The sequence below is a fragment of the Pectinophora gossypiella genome, chromosome 16 (genome assembly GCF_024362695.1).
Source record: "Pectinophora gossypiella chromosome 16, ilPecGoss1.1, whole genome shotgun sequence".
Taxonomy (NCBI): Eukaryota; Metazoa; Arthropoda; class Insecta; order Lepidoptera; family Gelechiidae; genus Pectinophora; species Pectinophora gossypiella.
The window spans coordinates 15090010-15117016 of record NC_065419.1 but is presented as its reverse complement, the minus strand read 5'-3'; the positions used below and the strand labels follow the sequence as shown (position 1 = coordinate 15117016).

Sequence of the window (27007 nt, the reverse complement as noted above, 5' to 3'; positions counted from 1 at the left end):
TAGTCGGGTTTTTAGTTTTAAACAACTTAAAAAAAATGAGTTTATAAAAAAAAGTTTATAAATAGGTAGTTTGTAAAATTATATATCGTTTTTTTAGAATAGGTTAGTAATCAGTCACACAAAATAACATAGAAACGTTTATCAATTTGACTCGTATGTAAGTATTATATAATTTATAAGGTTTTTGCCAACTGACAAAAACACTTTTACATGTAACTTAACCTAATACTGGACTAGTGTTGGGCTATATCTTCACTAGCATATTACTGAAATATCAGGATTACGCTTAGCATTAATAGCTACTTTAGCACAAGATATTGTACATACGACGACATCCGTGGTCCAGTGGTTGAGCGTTGGGCTCACGATCCGGAGGTCCCGAGTTCGAATCCCGGTGGGGACATATCACAAAAAATCACTTTGTGATCCCTAGTTTGGTTAGGACATTACAGGCTGATCACCTGATTGTCCAAAAAAGTAATATGATCCATGCTTCGGAAGGCACGTTAAGCCGTTGGTCCCGCTTTACTACTTACGGATGTAAGTAAGTAGTCGTTAGTCGTTATATGAGCCATGTCAGGGGCCTTTGGCGGCTCAATAATAACTCTGACACCAGGGTTGATGAAGTTGGTAATTCACCTCACAATCCACACGATAGAAGAAGATTGTACATATGAATATGTCTACGGTTACCTACTATACAGGGTGTTAGTGACGTCGTAACGAAAACTTTGAGGGATGATTGAGACCATGATTCTGAGATGATATGAAGTAGAATTTTCCGTCGCAAAAGTTTGGAACAGAAAATAATAAAAAGAAAAACAAAAATTTTCATGAATTTTCCGAAGGAAAATTCCACTTCATATCAACTCAGAATCATGGTCTGTACCATCTCCCTCAGTATTCGTTACGGTGTCACTAACACCCATACCTACTTGTATGGGTACAGTATGTACTTGTGCGGGGTGTAAGTGACATCGTAACGAATACTGAGGGGGATGAAACAGCTGATTATTCTGAGTTAATATCAAGTGGAATTTTTCATCGCAAAAGTATAGATTTGAAAATAATTTAAAAAAACTAAAAAAAAACATGAATTTTGCGACGGAAAATTCCACTTGATATCAACTCAGAATCATGGTCTGAATCATCCCCCTCAGTATTCGTTACGATGTCACTTACACCCCGTAGATGTTGATGTTAGACAATAACCTCGCTGATTTAGCGTTGCACGCATGGTTGGGTACACAAAACCCAGAGTTATGCCCCTATTACTATCCATACCGGCGTGATTAGCATACAAAGACATGCCCGCGACAGTGTTCGTGGCTCATTCAACAAGTAGTCATTTACTGCCCTTTATATGGTAATTCCATTAAGAGAAATCATTATTTGGTTCATGTAACGCTTTATTGTTCTGCTAAATGTGTTCTTGCTTAAAGATAATTTCTAAAAATAGAATAAATATGTAAATTAAAATTCGTACAGACAGACATACCTACCCCACGTTAGTATTATATCATTCATCCATTGAAATAGAGGAGTAAAAATATTTTTTTGTCTATGGCAATTCTGAAAGGTCAAGTAAACAAAACAACGCGATATCATCAAATAATCCGTCAGTCTATCGTATGTTTATTAATACTAATGATATTAAAATTTAACTTGCAATAATAATTAGATGAATTGCTTCGATGTGGCCATTTTAACCCCCTGATGTCTGTACTCTACTCTGGTACTTATACATAAACTCACGCCTATTTCCCACCGGGGTAAGCAGAGACTATAGAATTCCATTTGCTTCGATCCTGACACACTTCTCTTGCTTCCTCCACATTCATCAATCGCTTCATACACGCACGCCGGTTCAGAGTAGATCGTATTGAACCTTTTCTAAGGACATCTCCAATTTGGTCATCGTAAGTCCTTCTCGGTCTGGTACCTATACTCCATACAAATATAAAAACTCAATATTCTTTTTCCCTTCTTGCATTTGTATCAGTAAATCAAATCTTTCTTCAAAGCCGCTTTTCCAAATCAATTTTATTTATGTGTAGGTTTAAGTATAGTTTCGATTTTATTGCATTTTTAAATCTCTTTGGAAAATAATAAAAACGCAATAAAATCAAGACTTATGATTTATATTATAGACATATTGGGCTATTATGTTTATGGAAATGTACCATCCATTCAAATCTTATGGCAAAAAAATGACGCAATAATGGAGTTAGAATGATAAGGACAGGATATGAAGCTCGTAACGTCAACTATAACGATCAACCGCTTTAAATCCACACCATAATAGCACGTTTGACAAATATTTTATATAAAAACCATTCGTTTTATTATTTAGGTAACATAACTTATAAATTCTGTAATCCGGTATCTACTCTTCTTTGCTAAAAGGGTACTAGCTTTCCGCGTGACTTCGGTTAGGTACCTATAGAAAAAACGAAAATATTTATTGTTAGAAGAAACAATAATTATGTATGTCTGTCTGCAGGCTGTGCACGGCAACCACGCCGCGCCCGGCGTGAGTTTTTTTTTTACCTTTTATGGGTTTGCTCTTAGCTCCAGACTTTCACGAAGGTGTTGGCGAGGCCTAAGGTGGAGCGAGCTCGCTCAGAAGGTGCCTGTTCAGTCTGGTCTTGAAAGTACCCGGGTTATATGCATTCGGTAATACAGAAGACGGCTGAGAATTCCACTCCCTAGCAGTGCACATAATGAAGGACGATGCGAACCGCTTATATCAATGAAAAAAATAGTCCGAAAAGCTAGTCTTTGACAATTATCAGCGCGAAAAACAAACGATATCAATCTATCATGACGGTCTGATGGCAAAAAGTCGCGGAACCAGTAACCGACTGGTTTGATCTAAGAACGCCAGGGAGCGATTAAAAAACCTAATTATATCGCGTAAATGGACCGCGATGGTTTATTTGTTGCGGTCCCTTGGGAACTATCATGCAATAACCTATAACTTAATATAAGAACATCTATCATAGAAGTCGTTCGTTTTAATCACTACTTCGATAGTTATGGCATAGAGAAAAAAAAGTTGTGTCCATATTCTTCTAGAGATATACATAGCTGTTCATGTAACCCCAATGGGGTAGGTAGAGCCATAAATGCCTAAACAGAAGATAATCATAAACTAACAACCACTCTTGATACTAAATTCTAAGACGAATTACCTATGATAACTAAACATTAACATATACGCTTTCAAATCTGCCAAATTCAAGGCGCGCTAAATATCGAACATGCAAAAAAATCACGTAAAAACTTAAAAAGAACCAAACAGTGTTGCAAAAGCCACATATTCGAAATTCGCATTCTAATTTAGCGATCCTTTTAAAAATTCAAGGTCTTTTACGATGCGCCGATTACATTAAAACATTAAATTATAAATTGTGTACCGTTAAGAACCTTGTGGCCAATATGAGTTTGAACTTTGGAACTCTCGATTGACATTAATAAACATATTTTTTATAACATTTTAATTTAGTTCATGGTTCCGTACATGGGTGAATATCAACATGTGCCAAGTTTGGTGGCGAACTTTCATATGTATTATGTTTTCGTGAAAAATTGGGTTGAAAAATGACATGAAAAAAGATAGTTCTAGCTACGAAGAACAAGTTACCTCGTAGCTAGAACACCACCAAACTTGGCAAATTTTGATATTCACCCATATACACTGTGAATTTGAAAGTATTTAAGGAAAATATGGAAATTATAAAGTGGAACATACCATATTATTGTTATAGATTTTGTTGGTTTTGCTGCCCACGCTTTTCTGGCCAAGTAGTTAATGCCATCTGCGGAAATCTACAGTAAGTCACGTCAAAAATAAAAATAAAAAAATAGCTGCCCACGCTGCGCTGGTCCACTGCGAGTTGGGGTTGGTTACATTTAGATGTTACCCTTTAGCTTTTTTTGCTGTAAGTACCTAGTTTCTGTGGCGTCCTAGAGATAATAAATATTTATTTCTTTCTACATAAAAGAGAAAGACTTTTCGAACGACACGCGGAACCCGAAAGATTTGGCCTTTTAACTTTTATGACTTATTTTGTCGCATCTAATTGAGTGTTTACAGCGGCGCGCTTATCTCGGTTCATTTGTATAAGCAGCGACGCGGGCGCAGGTTTATTGGTATTGCTTCATTAATTGCCGACGTATCGGCGGCGGTTAATTTAAAATTACGATTCACACCACACTTCACTGTCACCTAAATAACACATATTTTATAGCCTCTAAACTAGATTCAAAGTGACTGTGGTCCTGTTGTTCACACCGATTTGCCACAAGCGGGGAGTGCCGGTTCAAATCCCGGTACCAGACTTGCACTAATGGGTTTTTAATTTATCTTAAGTGCAATTTTCACTAACACAGTTCGCTAGACCATTACAGATGGCGATACGGGTACTGAGATCAACTTAATACAAAATTTGTAAAAAAAAGCGTTGTGGCACTCCCTTAATGTCGGAGTGTCACAACATATTGCTGAGCTGACGTCCCCTTTTAGAAATAAGTTTTTAATAACTATATTCACTCCTACTGTGTACCAATACCTACTTATATTTAAAATAAATGATTTCTATTCTATTCTACTTACGATGGATGTACCTCTGACTACCCCATTGGGATGTGGCCGTGAGCTTATGTTAGGTTATAAAAGGAAGTTAAGAAGTTTCGTAAATAAGTACATGTTTGTTTTTGGTTGTAGCCTGTAGATAATTAATTAAGAACAAGGAATTAAATCAAGTAGGTAGATAAGATCATTTATAAAACTGTTAAATCAACAAATAGCGCTTATAAATCACGTAAGCGGATAGATAAAGAAAAAAAAGTAAGCAAGTAGCTAGGGACCTCCGAATGGAATGAATTTGAAGCCAGTTTTAAAAGCAATAAAATTTCATGCGGTATTTGGTGACAACCAAAAAAAACGTATGATAATATACGTATACTTAAACACATTCCTAATTGGAGTAGTTAGAAGTACAGAACCGCAGGATGAACTAAGTAGAGTCATGAGCAATATAATGTACCCACTTTAGGACTCTGTCGCACTAACATATTTGACGTTTAGTGAGACTTACAGTTCAATTTGTCAAAAAAGTTAATGTGAGATGGTACCAAAGGGTATACATATTAATTAATGCTCGTGACCGTACCATCGTTCCACCGAACTACTTAAGTAAGTATATTAGACCAACGTGATAGGTGGTAAGCCGTATCGCCATCTATAATGGTCGACCCAACAGTGTTAGTGAAAACTCCACCTAAGATAATTTAATAACTCATTGGTGCAACTCTGTTACTGGGGTTCTAATTCGAACCGGCGTTCCCCGTTTGAGAAACAATCCGGTGTACCACAGGACTACAGTGACTTCCTTTCCTTCTATTGTCACAATTATTATCACATATGTGTAGTTAGTACCTTATGCTGGACTTGGAACCAATAAATGCGTTAAGCTAATTTTCGCGAGAATTCCGCAAACACTGACAGAGGTGTTGTGTCTTTTCTAAAGTGAAGGATATGCTTACTTATTAGGCTACGGGCTGGTCAACTGTCGCTATACGTATCCAATCTCAGGTCTCCTCATCATAAATGTCTGACGGCTGCCCATCCCATTAAGAGTAAAGGCTTTAGTTGATATGTCTTGGCGCCCGAAAGACGTAATATGCGATCCTGACGATCCGTTATATAATCCCATACTGGTGCTAATACCTTTTTGATTCGCCCGGGTTATCCATTCATTTGCTCATTCTTTCTAAAATTAAGAGCTGTCTATCATCCGTCCCTTTCCTTTTCGGTGGATAAGAAAATGACAGGTATAACTTAAAATAAAATTAGATGTTGTCTGCAGGAATTAGCACCATTATACATCAATGTCCCTATTAGTTTAGTCATAGAGGCGGCCAATCGGCCAAAGGACAACAAACACTTCAGGACCGATACCGAACCGGTCGACGATTCGACGTAAAAAAAAAACACTGACATAATCCTTGCATTATAGCCTTTCTAAACAAATTCTGGTGTTGTTGCGCAAAACGCGTTAAGCTCTGTGAGAGCTATGCGCGGACGACGACGGCGACGTTAATTAAAAGACAAAAACGCGGAATACGCGCGCAGGCGCAAGGTGTGGACCTCGCGCCGCCATCTTCTAAAGCAGTGGTTCTTAACCGGTGGTTCGGGTTCCACTTGTGGTCCATGAAAGTACCCAAAGAGGTCCCCCAACTCCTTTCGTCAGTGATCATCATACTATAATACTTACTACTTATTAGAATTTTAATTTTTAATATTAAACGACAATGCGTGCTGTAAAAACTTTTAAAATGCCTAACTTGTACTAAACTACTAACAGATGTAAGCAAGCCCCATATTTTGCCTTTATTTTGTAGAATTTGTGAACTTAGAGTTTGTATAGTTAAGGCGAGTAGAGTTAGAAGCTTGGCTCTACATAAGATCTGATAACTTTTGGACATTGCGGTCGATATTATTATGATCATGTCTTGGCTACATTTTACATGAAAATGTTTTTACGTAACTTCCTTTTACAGCATAATATTGCATCACGCCTGTGTTCCCGAACGGGTAGGCAGAGGTGTACTTATAAGAGTGTAGGAATGGTAGACCGAATGAAACGTAACGTAAAGGTGCGTGAAAGAGAGAGCGAAGAGTGAGCGAGAGAGAAGAGAGGATTGCGGAATGTCAGGGAAATGGCGGTCGGTTGTTTTAAAATGGAAAATGTAATAAACAAGTAAGTATTGAAGAAATACAATCGTTTCCATCATCCCCCATCCTACAAATAAATAGATAATATACCCTTATTACTCACTAGACTTGTCTACCCACATGTGTATGTGTGTGTGTGTGTGTGTCATGTGTGTATTATTTCTTTTTATTTTGGTGCTATAAAGTGTATTTGTATTGTATTGTCTACCAGTACAACTGTGTGTACGTATGTATGTCAACGATTGCCGTTGGTCCCGGTTACTACTTACTGATGTAAGTACGTAGTCGTTACATTAGACATTTCAGAGGACTTTGGCGGCTCAACAGTAACCCTGACACCAGGGTTGATGAGGTTAGTAATCCACCTCACAACCCACACGAGAGAAGAACGATCCATTCAAAACGTTCCCTGGCTATTAAAATGTTAAGAACCACTGTTTTAAAGAACGCTTTGTTTTACTTCACATAACTGGTTTACGTACTTTACGAATTCTGGTAGGTGGTCCGCTCTGTGATAAATATTTAACGAAGGAACTACAATGTTGGGTTGTTAAAGCATTGCTTTGTCTACGCTTACGTTCCTCGAGAGCACAAGACTCATTGTGTCGTATGTAAGTAAGTATAATATACTTTTTCTACTCCTCTACTTTAATCTGGCATTTAAATAACCAAAAAGTCTAATATAAGTACATACATAATTAAACTTTTTGAAAAAGTGTACGCTCTATGGCCTATAAAAGCATTGTTTACAAAGTGTAACTGTACTATAATGTCGCCAAAAAAGCATTGCTGTTGTTTTTTTTTTTTTTGACCTGGAAACTGGCACCTTTACTTTGTTTGGTGCCATAGATATACTATAAAAAAAAAGTATACATTTGCCGCCATTTTCCCGCGCTTTGGAAAATAAATTGGAAAATTTTTGTGTTTCGTTTAAAATTACGTCGTCGTAGAAAAAGTATTGTATGCAACGTTGTATAACTAGGTCAAAAAATGCTCGTGGCGTCTCTTATTGCGATGTTCGCCAAGGCTCACATCGCAACTCACGCCACTCGCATTTTTTGACCCTTCTTATACAACTGTTGCATAAGAGACGCCACGAGCATTTTTTGACCTAGTTATACAACGTTGCATACAATACTTTTTCTACGACGACGTAATTTTAAACGAAACACAAAAATTTTCCAATTTATTTTCCAAAGCGCGGGAAAATGGCGGCAAATGTATACTTTTTTTTTATAGTATATCTATGGCACCAAACAAAGTAAAGGTGCCAGTTTCCAGGTCAAAAAAAAAACAACAACAATGCTTTTTTGGCGACATTATAGTACAGTTACACTTTGTAAACAATGCTTTTATAGGCCATAGAGCGTACACTTTTTCAAAGAGTTTAATTATGTATGTACTTATATTAGACTTTTTGGTTATTTAAATGCCAGATTAAAGTAGAGGAGTAGAAAAAATACTATAACATGCGAACCGGGGAGGTTGCCATCGTTAGAAGGGCTAGTAATTGAGCCGCCAAATGCCCCTGGAGTGGCTCATACGAGTAATAGAAAGAGAGAGAGAGAAAATGTTTATTCAACAAATACTGGCGTAATAACCGGAGAGGAAATATGATTGGCCACCTGATATGGCGGGAAGAAGAGAGGAATGGCGATTACTCCACCGACAAGAGCGCAGCTCTTAAATAGAGAGAGAGAGAGAGACTGGCGTAATAGTATTATCACTGTGCAAGATAGCACAAGTTTTTATAGTTTACCTCTTTTGACGTGTATGTTTGTATGCAGTGGACTAAATATTTTTATTGATAAAAAAAAAACAAAAAGACTAGGCATCCACCACAGGCTTCGTCAAATGTTGTGCGCACTATAATTGACGTATGTAACGGTCCAATTTTGTTGAACTGTTGAAAACTGTCTGAAAACTGTTGGTGTAAGTACCTTTTATAAATAAATACCTACTAGCGTAAAAACCACAAAGCGAGCCCTAAAGAATGTCCTCGAATGTGCACCTATAATTTGGCTTATGAAACAGTCCAATTCCTGATATTACTTGTATTTTATTAACATACATAAACTGCCTATATACGTCCCACTGCTGGGCACAGGCCTCCCCTCAATCAACCGAAAGAGGTATGGAGCATACTCCACCACGCTGCTCCACTGCGGGTTGGTGGAGGTTTTATTAATATAGTAGTTACAATGTTAAAAGCCAAATTAAATCTACACTAAAATACGTCAAAACACATAAAAATACACAAATATATAGTTTTATTTAATGTTTTATTATATAAACTCTTGGTGTACCTTTTATAAATAAATAAATAAGTACCTACTGGCATAAAACCCACAAAGCGAGCCCTATAGAATGTCCTCGGCAGAAACCAATAAAATGCAGCGACACGACGCAACGTCTGGCTGTGAAATATCGCCAGGACGACAACACCGTCGATAAATTGTCACGAGAATGTTATCGATATTTTCGCATCACTAGCGCTAGTGTTGTAACTTGTTACCTCGCCTCAGGACCGCACGACGCCTCGCGGGTACGCGCTTAGTCGCCTGAGAAACTGACACGAGACTCGAGTGACTAAAATACCTATCTATACTTAATAAATTTTAGTAGGTAGTATATTTTGTTGCTCGACGGTGAAGGAAAACATCGTGAGGAAACCCACATACCCGAGAAATGCATTTTCGGAGGTATGTGACCTAACCTGCATTGGGCTGGTTTTCCCTTTGCGGGTAGGAAGATCACAGAGGCAGTCGCTTCTGTAAAAAACCGGACCTGTCAAATCTTCACGTTGGGTAAGCAGACCCTGTGAAAACGGAATAATGCTAGGGGGAGATGAGTATATTTTGTTGTTGATGAAGCCAACAGTGATCATGAACGTTCGTTTCTCACAAAAGAGTATTAGGTCATGTTAGAAAATTACTCTTGAATGTCGAGATTTAGAAATAGGTAGGTTAACCTACTCCACCCATAGATACTCCACTCTCACAGAAGTTATCAAATTAAATAATTTTATTTCAAGTAAGACGATCCGTGCTTCGGAAGGCACGTTAAGCCGTTGGTCCCGGTTACTACTTACTGATGTAAGTACGCAGTTGTTATGAGTCATGTCGGGGGAATTTGGCGGCTCAATAGTAACCCTGACACCAGGGTTGATGAGGTTGGTAATTCACCTCACAACCCACATGATAGAAGAAGATTTCAATTCATGTTTGGATTAGAGATAATTGATATCATGTTATATAATCCTTAGTAATACATAAACTCACGCCGTATAATCCTTAATGGGGTGGGCAGAGCCACAAGTAATCAAAGACAAGTATAACTTTGATATGTATATATAAGTACTTACATAAACTCACTCATTTACTGAATATAAATAATATCTATTAAAAGTCGTCTGGATAAGATCGTTTATAGCAATAAGGCTGCATTTGCCTATTGTAGTTTTTAACATGTTTCTATGGAAATCTAGATATTTTAGTGCCCAAGTGTGTACAATAAAGTGTTTATTTAATTGTTCCTATTCTAAATATTATCGCCCCTGTACGTACAGTCATGAGTAATATCAACTTTAGAACCTTGTCGCACTATCGTATTTGACATTTAATGAGACTTACGGTTTAATTTGTCAAAAACGTTAATATGACATGGTATCAAAGTGTATACATATTAGTACTCGTGACCGTACATTACCTTTAACATGGTATGATCACGCCTATTTCCCGTTGGGGTAGGCAGAGGCCACGGAATTCCACTTACTACGATGCCTTAACTTCTACAGTCGCAGTCAATATTATTCTGCCTCCCCCGGAAGGCACGGACGTGAAGACATTGTATGATTACACTACACCCGCCGATAGCGACTGGTATTCTGATTGGCAGCATGATTGCCATGGCTATAACGGCGCAGCTGGAGTGCGCACACGCAAAACATCGCATTATTCTTATCCCCACCATTCATCTTCGGACAAAACATCTAGAAACACGTTAACGCTTAAATGTAATGCATAGCCCAGATTTTAACATGATTACACAATTTAACATAATTATATCGAGGCCTTCGACCAATAGCCATTTGACGTCCATCTACGTAGATAGCATTTGTATCGTTTATTGGTCGAAGCGCTCAATATAATACGCGCCACGCGCGGCGCGGTTGTCATGCAGACCCGGCAGGTGACCTTAGCTTAGTTTGCAAACTTTTAGGTTTTAGGGATACCATACCAATGAGATACCAACTAACTCGTAATAATTATGTCACAGCCTGTAACTACATACTTGTAAATGTGAACTAATATTGTCATATTTAAGGCTTTTTCAGTAAAAATAAATAAGATATAAATAAATATATTTTACCTAACTCAAGTACAACAACTTAATAATGTCTCTCAAGATAAAGGGGAGTTAAAATGGCCACATAGAAGCAATTCATCTAAGAAAGCAATGTTGCTATTTGACATTTATTTGCATTGCGCACTTACTTTTATATTCGCAAATGTCAAATTGTAATATTGCTTTCTTAGATGAATTGCTTTGATGTGGCCATTTTAACCGCCCTGATCCCCTAATTTGAGAGACAGGGTTGGTTACCTTCTGCTTTTAAATAGCCTCCATCAAAATTATATAAACTGTCAATGTAATTGTCAATTATAAGTATGTAAATTGTTATGTGTGGAAAGAAAAAGTTTATTTATTTATTTAGTGTTGTGTTACAAGTTTAATTTTCTTTAATTAATTCTCCAGACCACCAAAGGAGCCTAATTAAATCGTATCGTGGTACCAAAATGTTGTCGCCTACGTAAATGAGCTTCTTTGAATTCTTTCTACGGCTTTTAAAAGCTTTGAACAAGAATAAGATGCGTGTGCGCGCGTTGTTTGATTTTGAACCTAATTGAAATATTTAGTTTTCATATTACAATACAAAAAGAAGTATGTAAATAAAAAGAAATATATTAAGGAAAAAATAATTAATTATATTTTTTTATCTTATTATTATTATTATGTAAATAAAAGTATGTATATTATATGTGTATACTTAATTTGTATATTATGAAAAGTCTATAGTCTTTGCTTACCCCAGTGGGAAATAAGCATGACTTTATGTATGTATGCATGTATGTATTACAATGCAATATACAATTCTTTATTACACAAACAGAACAGATAACACAGGAATACAAGTTAAACAAAAGGCAATTTCTTCCAGCCAGCTTAGACAGGTATTATTACAAGTTTATGGGCTTTTGTTTTTATCCCTTGATATTTAATAAAAAAAGATCCCGAGCCCGACGCTCTAACCACAAGACCGTGGAGGCTGTTAGGCGATTGAAATCCAGCCTCTCGCAACTTTGATATAAAGTGTTTTAGTATTATGCTCGTATTATGTATTGTGGGTTCGAATCCCGGTGGGGACATATCACAAAAATCACTTTGTGATCCTTGGTGTGGTAAGGACATTACAGGCTGATCACCTGATTGTCCGAAAGTAAGATGGTCCGTGCTTCGGTAGGCACGTTAAGCCGTTGGTCCTGGTTACTACTTATTGATGTAAGTATGTAGTCGTTACATGAGCCATATCATGGGCATTTACGGCTCAGTAATAATCCTGACACCAGGGTTGATGAGGTTGGTGTTCCACCTCACAACCCACACGATAAGAAGAAGGAGTATTATGCTAAAAATACCCAGTTAAGAATAACGCCTCGAGGTACTAGACGCAATTACGTAGGATGCGTTGACATATTTATAGCTGATTTTATTATAAATTCAATTAAAAGTTACGATATGGGATATGGGCATAAATGGACTTGCGTGTTGAGTTACGCGAGAAAGGTTCTACATGTAAAATTACGGTTAAAGGTATAGGAGTATAAAAAATAAAATATACTCTACTAATTAATATATAAAATATATAAATAATTTATTCATAAATAATAAAAAAACAGAATGTAAACAGGCTTCGTCAGTACCAACATTCATATTAAAAAAAAAATATAAATAATTAATATTCTTTTTGATAATAAAATAAATAAATAAAAGGAGATCATCGGATTTCGGCCCAAAAGTCAAAGTGCCGGCCAAAAAATAATTTTGCTATAATCCGTTAGATCTTATCTATCTGAGCATTTATTACTATGGCACCAAAGCTGTAGGGTCAATATCTTCGGTTTTATTCGAATTAAAAAAACTGTATTTTTCATACATTTTTGGTCAAAATGTAAAGTGCCGGCCAAGTAACAATAATGGTATATATCCTTAGAACTTATCCGTCTGAGCATTTATTACTATGGCACCAAAGCTGTAAGGTCAATATTTTCGGTTTTATTCGAATTAAAAAAAAAACATGAATTTTCATACATTTTTGGTGAAAATGTGAAGTGCCGGCCAAGAAACAATATTGGTATACTCCGTTATAACTTATCCGTTTGACCATTTATTATTAGGGCACCAAACGTCTATGACCATTATTTTGACTTTTGTTGGACTTTACGTTATAGTTTCTGTATGAAAAGTGCCGGTCAGCAAAAAACACATGTCAAAGCTATCGAGAAGATACCCGTAAACATTATTCACTATGACAAAAACGTGTATGACCATTAGTTTGGCTTTTGTTGGATTTTAATTGGATTTTTTTTTTGTAAAAAAATAAAACATAACAGGCGCGTTATTTAAATGGAATTAAACGTCTATGACCACTATTTTGAACTTAATTCGATTTTTCAAAAATCTGGTGTTTTCATAGATACCTACACTTTGGCGGAAAAAACTTTTATCTGGTGATAATGGAACTATTTTGCTAAAGGCGTAATATAGTCGTCTTTTTGACACATTTTTATAAATTAAAAATAGGTTTGCGTTTACGCTTTAGAAGCTACTTTTTTGTTAAGAAAAGTGTGTATACAAGGAAAATACAGTGGGGTGATAGAGGTACTACGTTATTGGCCGAGTAGCACCAGGACATTGTGATCGGCATACATGCAAATTACAACTGCCCGACTCCTGTCTTCCCTAACAGCTACTTCAGACGTCATACCAAAATACGAGTTTCGTCACTAGATGGCAAGCTTATCTTTGGAGTGTAGTAACCATCTACGGTCATAATAATTCAACCTAAACTTAGGCCGTAACGTTGAGTGGAATGCAAAAACTACAGCCAACGTCATATCTAAGATCAGATAGTATTAATATAGAAGTTCACCTAACAACACACAAAACAAAAACACAAAATATTTATCTGACTAATAACTAGTCATTGGGAAAGCTCTGCTTGTTGTCATTGTTAAAATGTATTAAAAATAAAGATTTTTAAAAAGTCCAATAAAAGCCAAAGTTAAAATAATGGTCAGAAATATTTTGCGCCAGATTATTAAATGTTCAAAGTTGTATTGTCTTTTGTAATCCGCCGTATCGCAGTTTTTGCCCAAAGTACTTTATTTTTAAACAAAATAAATAAGAAAACAAGATTTTTAAAATAAAATAAAAGCCAAACTAATGATCATACACGTTTGGTGCTATAGAAAAAAATGATAATAGGCATCTACTCGATACTCTCTATATAGTATTTTTGCTGGTCGGCACTTTTCACATTTGAACTAAAACGTAAATTCCAATAAAAGTCAAAATAATGGTCATAGATGTTTTGTGTCATATTAAGAAATATTGAGAAGCAACTATTAGACAGATTCGACGTATTCTTTTCGATTGCCGGCATTTTAACATATTAACCAAAACGGAAAGTCCAATAAACCTCAAAATAATGGTCATAGAAGTTTGGCGCCATACTAATAAATGTTCTAACGGTCCTTTATAATACGCATGTATCACTTTTTTTCCAAACGGACATAATATTTTTTTTTACAAATTGTATGAAAAATCGAGATTTTTAAAATCCAATTAAAGCCAAACTAATGGTCATACACGTTTGGTGTCATAGTAAAAAATGTTCAGAGCAATCTACTCGAAAGGTTCGACACATTTTTTTTCTCTGGCCGGCACTTTCAAATTTGGGCCGGCCAAAGTATGGAGAGCCGATGATCTCCTTTCGGTCAATTTTACATCCACTGTCAGTGCACAGACTATACGTAGTAAGCTGTCAGTGCCCTAATAATAACGGCCTCCGGGAGTGCAGCAAAACTAACATGTGTGCCACGTGATTTTGTTTTGACAGAACGACATGACTTATTTGGGTTCACATATTAACACCAATCGACGAAACGACAAAATTATATTGTCAAAATCGACAAAATGACCGTGAAAAATTTTTATCACGTTACGCACGTTAGCCCTGTATGTACATGGGTACTTAAGTAGATATGTGTTTGCGTGATCACCTGTCGCCTTCCTAACGACTAAGGCAACATTCCACATAATTATATAACCACACGCGTTAGGCTATTACGGTACCTATAGGCGAAGGGTCGGTAATGTCATTTTTCCTGCTGCTAAGCGAATCCCGTTGAGTTTCCGCTATCTTTGTTTTGAACAATCTTCCATTGCGATAATATGTAAGTAGGTAGTTACGGGATATATATCAAATTATGTAGGTACTTATTCTGTGCTGGATGTATAGGAATAGAATAGGATGTATAGAATAGATTGGTTGTATGGAATAATAAGTGGTGCAATTTTGTGTGGTTTTGGTGGATATAATATACGGAGTTATAAAGCGAAGGAGATTTTTATTACAATATAGATACGTATATATTCTATTTGCTAGCATGGGTAGCTGTCAAAATAAACCATTTTCTTGGCAGAGACATCTCTTTTCATCACTAGGCTGAACTCCCATTTTTGTACCTTTCATATTCGTCTAATCATCGCTACATGACTTCTAAAAAAATTGTAAACCTACACAATAATCGTAAATCCTAAGTGCAAGAAGAATCCATTTACACCCTTTACACACTTGTTCTTCAACTATGAAGAACGCAAAGCTAATCCAACTGTAGATATTATCTTCACAAACTACTTTTTTAAAGAATAAATTTCAATTTATGTCATAGATTAAGCCGTTTACCGACTGGCAACTGCTCTGTACATGCGTCGGTCGATTTAGTACCCAATTACCAGCGTTACAAATCTTGTTCAATGGGTGCCTATAAATTTAAACGTGCGTAAAGCTGGTAAGGACACAGGTATCGCAGTTTATGAGGGTAGGAAGACCTTTTTAGTGCGCTCAGAGCTCGATTGATAAATAACTTGTTCTACTGTTACTAGCATCGAGTAGGATGTTCTTTAAGAACTGTAACTGTTGCACAGTTCCCGTATATCGCGCGCGACGCGATTGGTATAAAATAAGAACCAATAGAATGATTTTGTTTATCGTGTGTCTATGGGACTTAAACTGGCGGGGAGTGAGTGTGTACGCTATACATCTGCCTTCCCTTTCAAGGATACAGGCGCATTGCTATGTATAACCAATAGATGATAGATAAAATACTTTATTGAGTACAATGGACACAAGATACAGAGATAAGGACAACAGATACAGAAAGGCACAACAGGGGGCCTTATTGCTCATGCAGCAATTTCTTCCAACCGCAACCAAGGTTTGGGTGCAGGAAAATTTTGTCCAAATAGTAAAATGAGTGCAGTAGTGTTCCTTCATTTATAGAAGAAACTAGTATTGCATTCGCGATTCAATCCGCATGGATTTCGGTTGTCGCGCGCACGTTCACATGCTCACGACACGTTCCTTTTCACCCCCGTTTCATCTCCTTAAGGGATCATTTTGGTGATAAAAACTTCTTCCTCAGGTTTCTAACTATCTCATACCAAATTTCATCTAAATCGGTTAACCAGTTTAAGCGTGAACAGGTAACAGATGGACAGAGTTACTTTCGAATTTAGAATATTATTAAATATTACAAAGTATGGATTATAAGCTATTTTTTTACTTATTCATTTATCGCATATAGATATGCGGGACATGTGCTATAACTACTGCGATAAAGTAAGATAATAAAAGAAATGGTTAAAATTCACTGATAAGGTATTGTAATAAGGTTTAGGTATGTGTATTAGATCATGCATAAGTCGACGATAAATTATACAAAATACGCCATTCACAAGAGGATTGTAGGTAATAAATAAGGATAGGTACCTATTTGAATTGTCATCTTGGTCCACATCCACCGTCCCACGCATTTTTTTTATCTATAGGTAGATAAGTTAATAAAAAACTAAGCTCGTACAATAAATTCTCGAAGCGATTTTTTATCTTTACTTGTTATTTACCTATATTATTTAAGGTACTTCCACCCTATAATGACCACAATTATTAGATTCCTTATAAAATAAAAAATTCTGCACAAAATCTTTAAAATAATAAAAACAATTTTATGGATATGTATTTTTTATTTACTTTTACACAAATTTGTATTTTTAGCTGTCATTAAAGTATCATTAAGAAAACTCTTTGTTTGGCCAAATTAGGAACCCGGGTTGCTATTAATTTACTTAACAGAAATATTTGTTTTAAGTAATTATTTTTTTAAGACTTGAAATAATTTTATTTACATCTTAAAAAACAAAATAATATACAAAATGTCAAATATTAATAAAAAACAGAAAATACCTACTTAACTAAACGTTTTAGCTGTAGCAGGGATCCTTGCTTAGTCAAACAGATATTTACGTATCTAGTGAGAAAGTTATATTATTTCTTCCGCGTGTCCCATACCATTTTTTGTTACAATGAAACGTTAATTGATTTAGTTAATTATTTCATGTTTAGCCAGGGCAATGCACCGCGTCTAATGAAGCAATAGAAACATGCAATCTACATACTTTAATATCGACGACTCCATCGGTTAGAAAACCTATTATAAAAAGGAGAATAGATTAATTTTTACATAATAAGATTGATAATAAGCATATAATAAGCAGCTACCTGAGCTGCTAGTGTCATCACCCTCTATAACGAAGTTTTTTTTTTTTACGCGACATTCAAAACCAGCCATAAAAATTACACCTTGCTCGTTAGGTTGTGGCCAGGAGAATTGGTAGCGTAAAAAAATATATTTTATACTACGAGACCTAGTATGACTTTGAAATAGACAACTGTGGAGCGGAAGGCAAGAGGGAAACCACTGCCCTATTTTTCCCTAAAAAGTGACTGAGAGACTGAATAGAGCGTGGCTCTTAAATTAGTGAAGATTAAAATACGTCAATTATTGTTATTTTTAAGACCATTTCTGTAAAATATACAAGTAGACAGACATATTACAGATTGACTAACTCGTATTGTGTTGAGTAGAGAAATAAATCATCAGAAAAGACAACTTGCGGGCACCATATGATAGCAATCGCTACTTGGCCGAACAAATGGGGAGCGCTCAAAGTTCTCACCCGGTACTCAGTTACAATTCTATGACAAAATATACCTAATGGTGACTGGTTACCCATCCCATAAATAGTCCATAAGATTGAGAAGACACATGAGATAAGGAAGGAGAGATAGGGAGAGAGCATACTCTACCACGCTGCTGGACAGCGGTTTGATGGACATAAAGCGAGAACAATTTTCAAAACCGCTCGTGTCGTGCCGCCGGTTTCCTGGCCCAATATTGTATAGCAATATAACATGGCCGTTACGTTTATTATATTGTAACTGTTTGCACCGAATTGCTCAACTGATCAGGTCCACTTGATAATCTGATTACATCTCAAATCATAGCAACTTTATTATCATTTCCGTCGAAAGCTGTTATCATCTTGTGTCTAACTGTATAATATAAACTGATTGTAAAAAATTAAATTACTCAACTAACAATAATTGCGCTGTTGCTTGCTTTTATTGCCTGGGAAAATACGATACGACCATTGAAACGGCTTCACGATCTTTCTGCTAAAGCCGGCTCTACATACTGACATTCTGGGTGCAGTGAAATCGATCGACCAAGAGACATCATCACATCACTGATGCGGCCCCGATTCCTGCAGACACTTCCTAATTTTATTTTAAGTTATACCCGTCATTTTCTTATCCGCCGAAAAGGAAAGGGACGGATGATTGTCATCAAGTTAATTTTAAAACGAATGATTAACCCGGGCGAATAAAATAGGCATCTCGCTGGTATGCAATCCGTTTAACATACTGTCTACTTAAATCGGAATAGACGGTTGTTTTAGATTTCTGCTTAAAATTGACGTGTGTTCCATAATTTTTATGCCTGTCGATTACCCGTCCCTTCCGTTTTCAGCGGATAAGAAAATGACAGATATAACTTAAAATAAAATTAGATGGTGTATGCAGGAATTAGCACCAGTAAGACGAGATCACGAAGACGCGAAACCACAGCGTGAAACCATCTAGGTCAATGCGTTTCGCGGGCTTTCGGGTGAACATCAGCAGGGTCTGCATGACAACCGCGCCGCGCGCGATGTGAATTTTATCGAATGCTATCTACGTGGATAGATGTCGAACGGCTGTCAGTTGAAGCCCTCGGTATAATTCGCGCTGGTTGCCGTGTCGCGACGGCAGAAATCAATACGTGTCAACGCAAAAATTCCTATCCCAGAATCTTGTGTTTTTGCAAAATGAACTTTCGTAATTTAGTAGCTTAGGTACCTACCTATTTGCAAAAAGACAAAGATTCTAAGATATATCAACGGTCACAGGAATGATGTTGTTAATGCTCTAAATTTAAAAAAATATTAAATACTTAATTTTGTGAATGTTCGTTTGGCCGAGTGATCTTTAACCATTTAAGTTAAGTGTTGTTTTATTCTTTTTAAGATTTATTTCTCTGTTGTTTTTTTTATTTTATGTAGATTGTCGTCCTTTGTAGCGTTAATAAAGTAGCATGTTGTGTTTGCCTATAATTGGACGAGCACTAGTCCAGTATTTGTAAATAGGTTAAGTTATATGTAAAAGTGTTTTTGTCTGTTGGCAAACCTAATAAAAAAATAAAAATAAAATAAAATAAAATTAATCCTTCTAGTTCGCAAGTGTAGAGAACGCTTTATTCTTATTGCACTGCTCAGATATTTATTATTTTATTCTTCTTATATAACACAGGTTTTTATTATTATTCTGTGTAATGCTGTAACTCCTTTAAATTATAGTCCAGTCCTTACTCGACGTAACTCGTATAAGACGTAATAACAGTACCTATTTATTTTATAACATACTGTCCGACAAAACTCGCGTAAGGACCTAATCACAGGCCGGAGAAAATAGAGAAATCATAGAGACCTTATAATAAGAACTCGGTGTGCTTAATCCTTTAGGAGAAAAGTTTAGAAATTATAACCCGACCATGAAAAATATCTCGTTGTATAAAGTGCAAAGGAAGAAAATTATTAGTAGACTTACGAAAAAGATTTATGGTGTAACTGGTAGGGTTGGAAGAGGAAGGCTACTGTACATACCGCGATCAGATCTTTTTTTTTGGCGTGACTTATTGTAGATTTGCATCAGATGGCATTAACTACTTGGCCGGACAAATGGGGAGCGCTGCAGGCTCTCATCCGGTACAACGTTTAAGATAACAGCCTGAGGGTGCCCAGTTGGGCTCGAACCTCGGCTCAGGGCGTAACGATCAGATCCAGGATGTTTTAAAGAAAGGCCAGGTCTAGAGTACTCTAAACTGGCGACCATGAGTGAAGTCTTTGATGAGAGTGGAGCGAAAGTGGTGTGTCAGGATCGTAGTAAGTACAATTCCGAGAGAGAGACCACTCTGCCTACCCCACCGGTAAATAGGCGTGATCTTATGTATGTATGTTAGAAAATTATTCTGTATGTAACAGGGTCACTACCCTACTACACACCGGTAACTGTGGTCATATGCTGCGTTGCCCTAAAGCCCTCGCGACCCGTTCACCCACTGGCTTCTCCCACCGGTGGGTGTATGGGTAATTTCTGTTTACCCATGTAAGGTGGTTGCTGGTTGGTTCAAAAACGTACATACTTATGCGGTGGCAGCGGCACGCGACCCCAACAGCTATCGATTATCCATCTACAGACACAAATGTTGCGTATTTTGGTGTTATATTTTCACAAGTAGCTTTAGTAGTATTTGTTTTTATTAATTTTCAACACATCCACAGCACATTAGGTATGTAAAACTCGACTCGACTAGGCTCATTGATGTACTTTTAAATGTACTTATAAATAAAATTTTCTAATTGTGATGAGCGCAAAAACTTCGCAGTGCGCGATTAGCCTGCCAACACTATCGAACATCGCGCTAAAACGTGTAAAAAAAATAAAGTAAACCTAAAAAAAGTACGGATTATCGTATTTAATATAATTTCTTAAATCAAAGACCAGCCCCCGAAGCATGTTGTATTTATATCGTGCAGGCCACGCTAAATGAGACATAATCGGTTTATTTATCGCGGAGCCAATAGTTTACTCATTAATGTCATCACGCGCGATATGAGAGCTGCATGTTACAGGGGCACGTTTGGTTAATTTCATCTCTATCTACCTTCAACGATAATGGCACGATAATTAAGTCATCATCATCAGCCGTAAGACGCCCACTGCTGGGCATAGGCCTCCCCCAAGGATCTCCACGACGATCGGTCCTACGCTCCCGCATCCAGCGGCTTCCCGCGACCTTCACCAGATCGTCGGTCCACCTTGTAGCGGGCCTACCCACTGAGCGTCGTCCGATTTTTTTTTTCTCCGGTATTTTACAATATCGAAATTGTGGACCTCCCAGTAAGCAATTTGATATGCTTGTGTTGGGAGTGACAATTAAGTAGATAAGTAGGTAAAATTTTATTTAGGTTTAAGAAGTAAAACGATCTGTGATTCAGAAGACACGTTAAGTAGGTAGTCGCTACTGCTTACTTAAGTAAATAGTCGTAACCCAAGCCATATCAGGGGCGTTTGGCGGCTTAGTAGTAACCTGGACAGCAGTGACCTGACACCGTGTGGGTCACACGAGAGAAGAAGAAAATGAAACTCAAATATAGTGTGTATGGTTTTGTTTGCAGAACGGTTGCACGGCCTTGCAGCGCGCGGCGGCGGACGGGCACGTGGATGCGGTGCGGATACTACTGCAACATGGCGCCGACCCCAACAAGCTGGACCTCGTGGTATGATTACACCCTACTACTACTATAGATGCCCATACTCTATGATGGTGATGCCTACTGGATACAAATCCGTCCGATTGATCACACTGCAAGGAAAAACGCGGGTAAACGGGCACATAGTCCATAGGATCGAAACATACAGTCGAACCACATGGCCAGGATAGACACAACACCCATTCCGACTGACATAACAGCTATCTATACACCTTCTATACTTCTACACTTCCTCTAACATCAATTATGATTTTAAACCATTGAAAATCAAATTCATAAATATCTTTATACAGTAGGTAACATACTTAGTTACACTTTAAATCGTCATTTATGGATCCACTCAAACGCACACAAAATAATTCATGAAAATCCACGAAAACACAAGCACGGTAACTCATTTTTAGGGTTCCGTTCTCATAAGGAAAAATGGAACCATTATAAGATCACTTTCTTGCCCGCCCGTCTGTGTGTCTGTCGAGACCGGTTTTCTCTGGAATGTGTGGAGGCATTATCTAATGACCAGCTTTTTTATAATTAAGATTACGTTGTTGTATTCTAGCACGGTAACACACCGATCCACGAGGCGGCATGGAAGGGCTACTCGTGCTGCGTGGCGCTGCTGGCAGCTAACGGCGCCGAGCTGCGCGCGCGCAACCACGCCGGCTTCGCGCCGCTGCACCTCGCCTGCCAGAACGGACACAACCAGTCCTGTCGCGAGCTGCTACTGGCCGGCGCGCCGCCTGATCTACAGAACAATGTAAGATAGGTCAATGGCCAACCTCACCGAACTTGTGGGGTCTGCACATATATCGCTCCGAAGGACAAATCCTAAACTTATTTCGTTATAACGAATACAAACTATAATAATAACGTATGTACGTATTTGTTTCAGTACGGCGACACATCCTTACACACAGCGGCGCGGTACGGGCACGCGGGTGTGACGCGCATCCTCCTGTCAGCGCAGGCGCGCGCCTCCGAGCAGAACAAGAACGGCGACACAGCACTGCACATCGCCGCTGCCATGAACCGCCGCAAGCTCACGCGCATCTTACTAGAAGCTGGTTGTGATAAGGCCCTCCGCAACCAACAGGGCGAGACCGCTCGCGACATCGCCGCCAGGAAGGGCCTACAGGAAATCATCAACATCCTCAACACCCCTGTCGCCAAACAACCGAAAAAGAAAGAAAAGCGAGACAAGAGCAAAGAGAGGACTGTCGACGAACCCGACAGCAAGAAAGACAAAAGCAAAGACAAGAAGAAGAAAAATGTCCACTTTGAATCTCCGAAGCAAGTCCAGTGGTCACCGTATGGCTGCCACTACTACCCGGACCCGAAGTACTTCCCCAAGCCGAAGCTGAGCTCGCTTCCCACCGAACCCTTGAAGAAAGGCGAGCAGTACTACTTAGACTTGGCGGGGAACATCAAGAAAGGACCGATCGGCGCCGGATACACTTGCTACTGCGCGCCGTTCTTCAAGCATATGGAGGATAAACTGAACGAGGACAAGAAAGATCTGAAGCGACATATAGATAGAGCTCACGAGAGATTGGATCAAAAGGTCACGGACTTGGAGATGAAGACTCAGGGGCAGATATCAGAGTTGACGCGATTCGTGGCAGCCGAGCGAGCGATGTGCAAGGAGAGGCACAAACATCTCGAACACTGGCTGACACGTGGCATCATGTTCCGAGCCTCCGAGAGAGTCAGGAAGCTCGACTACAGCCCCAAAGGCTCCTTAGACATACCTCCGCTCAAACGCACCAGAAGTTTGGAACTCCTAGATGCCCACACAGAAGAGTGGCACAAAGTTAATAGATTGATAAAAAGTTTTAACCAGAACGCTGAGCATTACGAGACACATACCAAAGACTTGAATGACAGTAAGGGTACGTCGAAATCTACTGAAGTTTTAGACAGTAGGCGGTCACCAGCGACGTCGAGGAAGAACTATTTTCTGAAGAGTTCAAAGAGCAGTGACCAGCTTGATGCGGGCCCAAGTCGGTCCTCTCGATCACCACAGACGTCTCACACGAGCCCCGACAGGAGCCACATGCAGAACGTTACAGCTGAAATCCACGTAAAAGCCAACAAAATTTCCGTCTCTCAATCGCCAGGGTCGATCGAAGTTCAAGGGTATAACGAAAGGTACGCCTCTCCTAGTCGCCAATCCAACACTAAATCACCCAGCGGGAGCAATAGACAGTCAAAAGCGAGCGATTCCGAAGGGGACACTTTCCTTAGAAGCAACCAAAATATGTCAAATTGGAAGAGTCAAGTGTTACAAAGAACTGCAGACGATATAAGAAAAAGAGTTCAATTGGAAAAAGAGATGTCGAGCGTTATATCGAGGGGGAATAAGTCTATGGATATCTCGCATGATGGGTACGTGAAGCTTCCGAAGCAAGGTTACCAGATGAGGGAGGATAGTAAAGACCGAGAGCCGAGGAAGTCCGTTCAAGAGCTAGTGGCGGCGGTGGAGCAGCAGCAGCGGGCGCGCTCGCCCTCCCCGCCGCCCCGCAAGCTGCCCGGCGACCCGCCGCGCTCCCCAGCGCCTTTACAACCCCAGCCAAGCGCTGGAATACTCAAAACACCGCAACAACCTCAAAGACCAGCGCCAGTATTAAAAGAAAAACCACCTAAAACCAAACGCTTCAGTCTCCACAATCTAATCCCGTTCCCAACGAGGAAGACGTTCCAAACTCCTCCAAAGGATAACGGCAACGAATCGGAGAGCAGCGACGAGGAAGATAGTCCGATTAGAAGCACAAACCGTCCCGGGCCGATGAGAAACGCTAACTTGCTGCAGACGTTGCCGCTGCCGAACTTCGAGACTGTATCGCAGCCGCAGTCGCCCGCACCTCAAATGCCTAGTCAGAGCAGTCAGAGCTACGACTTGCGCTCGATGATTCCTAAAGATGCGTATTTCCACGAGCTGCCGAACCGCCAGGTGCACCACCAGATGCCGTATCGAGACATGATCGACAACGGCCTCCCGTTGCCGCAGTACTGCCAGAACCAGTACAGCTACAACGAAGTGTCGTTACCCTTACCAGACAACCAGGTTCAAGGTAGAAATAGGAACCCTCTGTACCACCACCAGACCGGAGTGTTCGACGCTATGATGCAGGACCACATCATGCGGGAGATCGACCGCATACCGCACTGCTACAGCGAGCATCTCAACCAGAACACTGAGGTGGAGATCGCCAATCAGAACGAGCACTTTCGCGGCGGTTACTACGATAACGGTCCGACGATGTACTCCAACTATACACCAAACCACGGAGTAAGGAAACCAGCCCCCGACCACAGTCTGCTCCACCATCGATTACAGTCACTCGCAATTAACACGCACCTAACGGAAACCCAGAGTCAAACCGACAGAGAGTCCCACAACGACTCAGGGTACAGTACTAAAGTGTACGGGAGTTCTCAGGGCCCTTCCCCGAGCCTCTCTGGGCATGTCGACGACAACCTCTCAGGGCAAAGAGTCAACGTGTTACCGAACGGGAAACCTTTAGGAAGTCAATTAGGGACTTCTAGCTTAGTGTGATAAGCGATCTTATGTTTTAACAGTCAAACAATTCCGTCCATACTCTCTTGCCTCGTCGTGTGCCTTTACTTTCCACAGGGTTCGAATTTGAAAATTAGCGTTTATAATAAGTTTGTATTGGAAGTAGAATTAGAATATTCAATTTAAATTGTCTTCAAAGTGTGTTCAAACTAAAACTTTATTCTTTATCCAGCTAAGGCCTTTCTGAAATTATATCTTCGCTATAAAAATGAGAAAATGTAAAAAAATACTCTTTTAGTCACGCTGTAGATTTAATAAACAAGTACAAACCGTAGGACAACTAAACTATGCATCACTAGCACCACTACTGAACAACTTATAATTTACACAATAATAGGGTAGCTGACTGCTTTTCATCGATCTATTCACGTGAAAATGGTAAAGATTAATCTGAAATCCGTTTTTCAATATCTTAGGTAACACCGGAGATATTAATAGTTAAAGTCAGTGGTGGGGAAATCCTCCGTCCCTTTCTAGCAATAGGAACATGTGATGTGACGTCTCACGCGTTCCTATTGCCATTTCTTTCTAGTTGATTTCGGAAGACTATTTCATTCATTGTTTTAAGTTTACGCGGTTATTATCATACTTAAAACACATAAAAACGGGTTCTTACCGCGTTTAAAGCAGGGATATGAGACTCCCGATACCGAGTCGCACTTAACAGATCCCGACGTGAGGACACAGTGAGTGCGGTTTGTCGTAGTGAGTTTGGTGCGAGTTCAGATGGTTCCGAACATTCCGATATCAAATACATAAACAAGCGGCAAAGAAAGAGGGTAGACAAATATGTCTGCCCGTAGAAAATTATGGATCTACCTACTCTAGTCCAATCTCATCAGTCATCCTGTGATCATGGCACTTGGAACAGTGTCGAAATATCGGGAGTCTCATATCCTTGCTTTAAACGCGGTAAGAACCCTTTATTATGTGTTTTAAGTATTGACTATTTCATTTTTCAACGAATTTCGAGCCTGTTTCCACATTTCGCTATCAATTTTTGTACTTACTTATTTTAGAACTGGAAAACCTACAGTTTTGGAGACTAATCAACTACCCTATTATATTAACGTTTATAACTCAAGTACAAATGTATTCCGAATAGAATTTACACAATTTTGATGCCATTTATACAATTTATAATAAATTAAGAATATAAATTAATATAAAACACTTCACTAATGGAATCTTTTGAGAGAAAATTGTTTTCCAGTATGTAAATTCCTTAAGATTATGTACTAATTGTAAAATATAGCTAAGCACCGTATTGAGCGCCTATTTAGTTAGTAGATAAGCACGATGTTTTGTATGAGTTATTGTAAAATATTTTCATATTTATTGTGTTGTATTTTGTATGATTGATAATTTTGTACTGATTTATTCTAATAAAATGCACTTATAAAGTGTCACGACTAATCGTGGTTTAATTCATATATACTTACGTTATCTTCTCTCGTGTGGGTGGATTACCAACCTCATCAAACCTGGTGTCAGGGTTATTACTGAGCCGCCAAAGGCCCCTGACATGACTCATGAGACGTCTACGTACTAGGTACGTTATACCTAATACCTGAATAATTATAATATTGGGGTATTGAGGTGTGGTGTAGCTCATCAATGTCGGTGCA

At 38.7% G+C, this 27007-nt stretch overlaps 1 protein-coding gene across 1 annotated transcript in view; it reads left to right on the top strand.

Moving 5' to 3' along the window:
- The window catches only part of LOC126373769 (ankyrin repeat domain-containing protein 6), an 82288-nt gene extending 55493 nt beyond the window's left edge, over positions 1-26795 (top strand). Inside the window, exons 4-6 of the mRNA XM_050020050.1 lie at positions 21707-21808; positions 22362-22559; positions 22695-26795. Of these exons, the coding sequence (XP_049876007.1) occupies positions 21707-21808; positions 22362-22559; positions 22695-25358 (2964 nt within the window). The 3' untranslated portion in view covers positions 25359-26795. The remainder of the gene's footprint in view (positions 1-21706; positions 21809-22361; positions 22560-22694) is intronic.
- Positions 26796-27007: the final 212 nt, after the last annotated feature.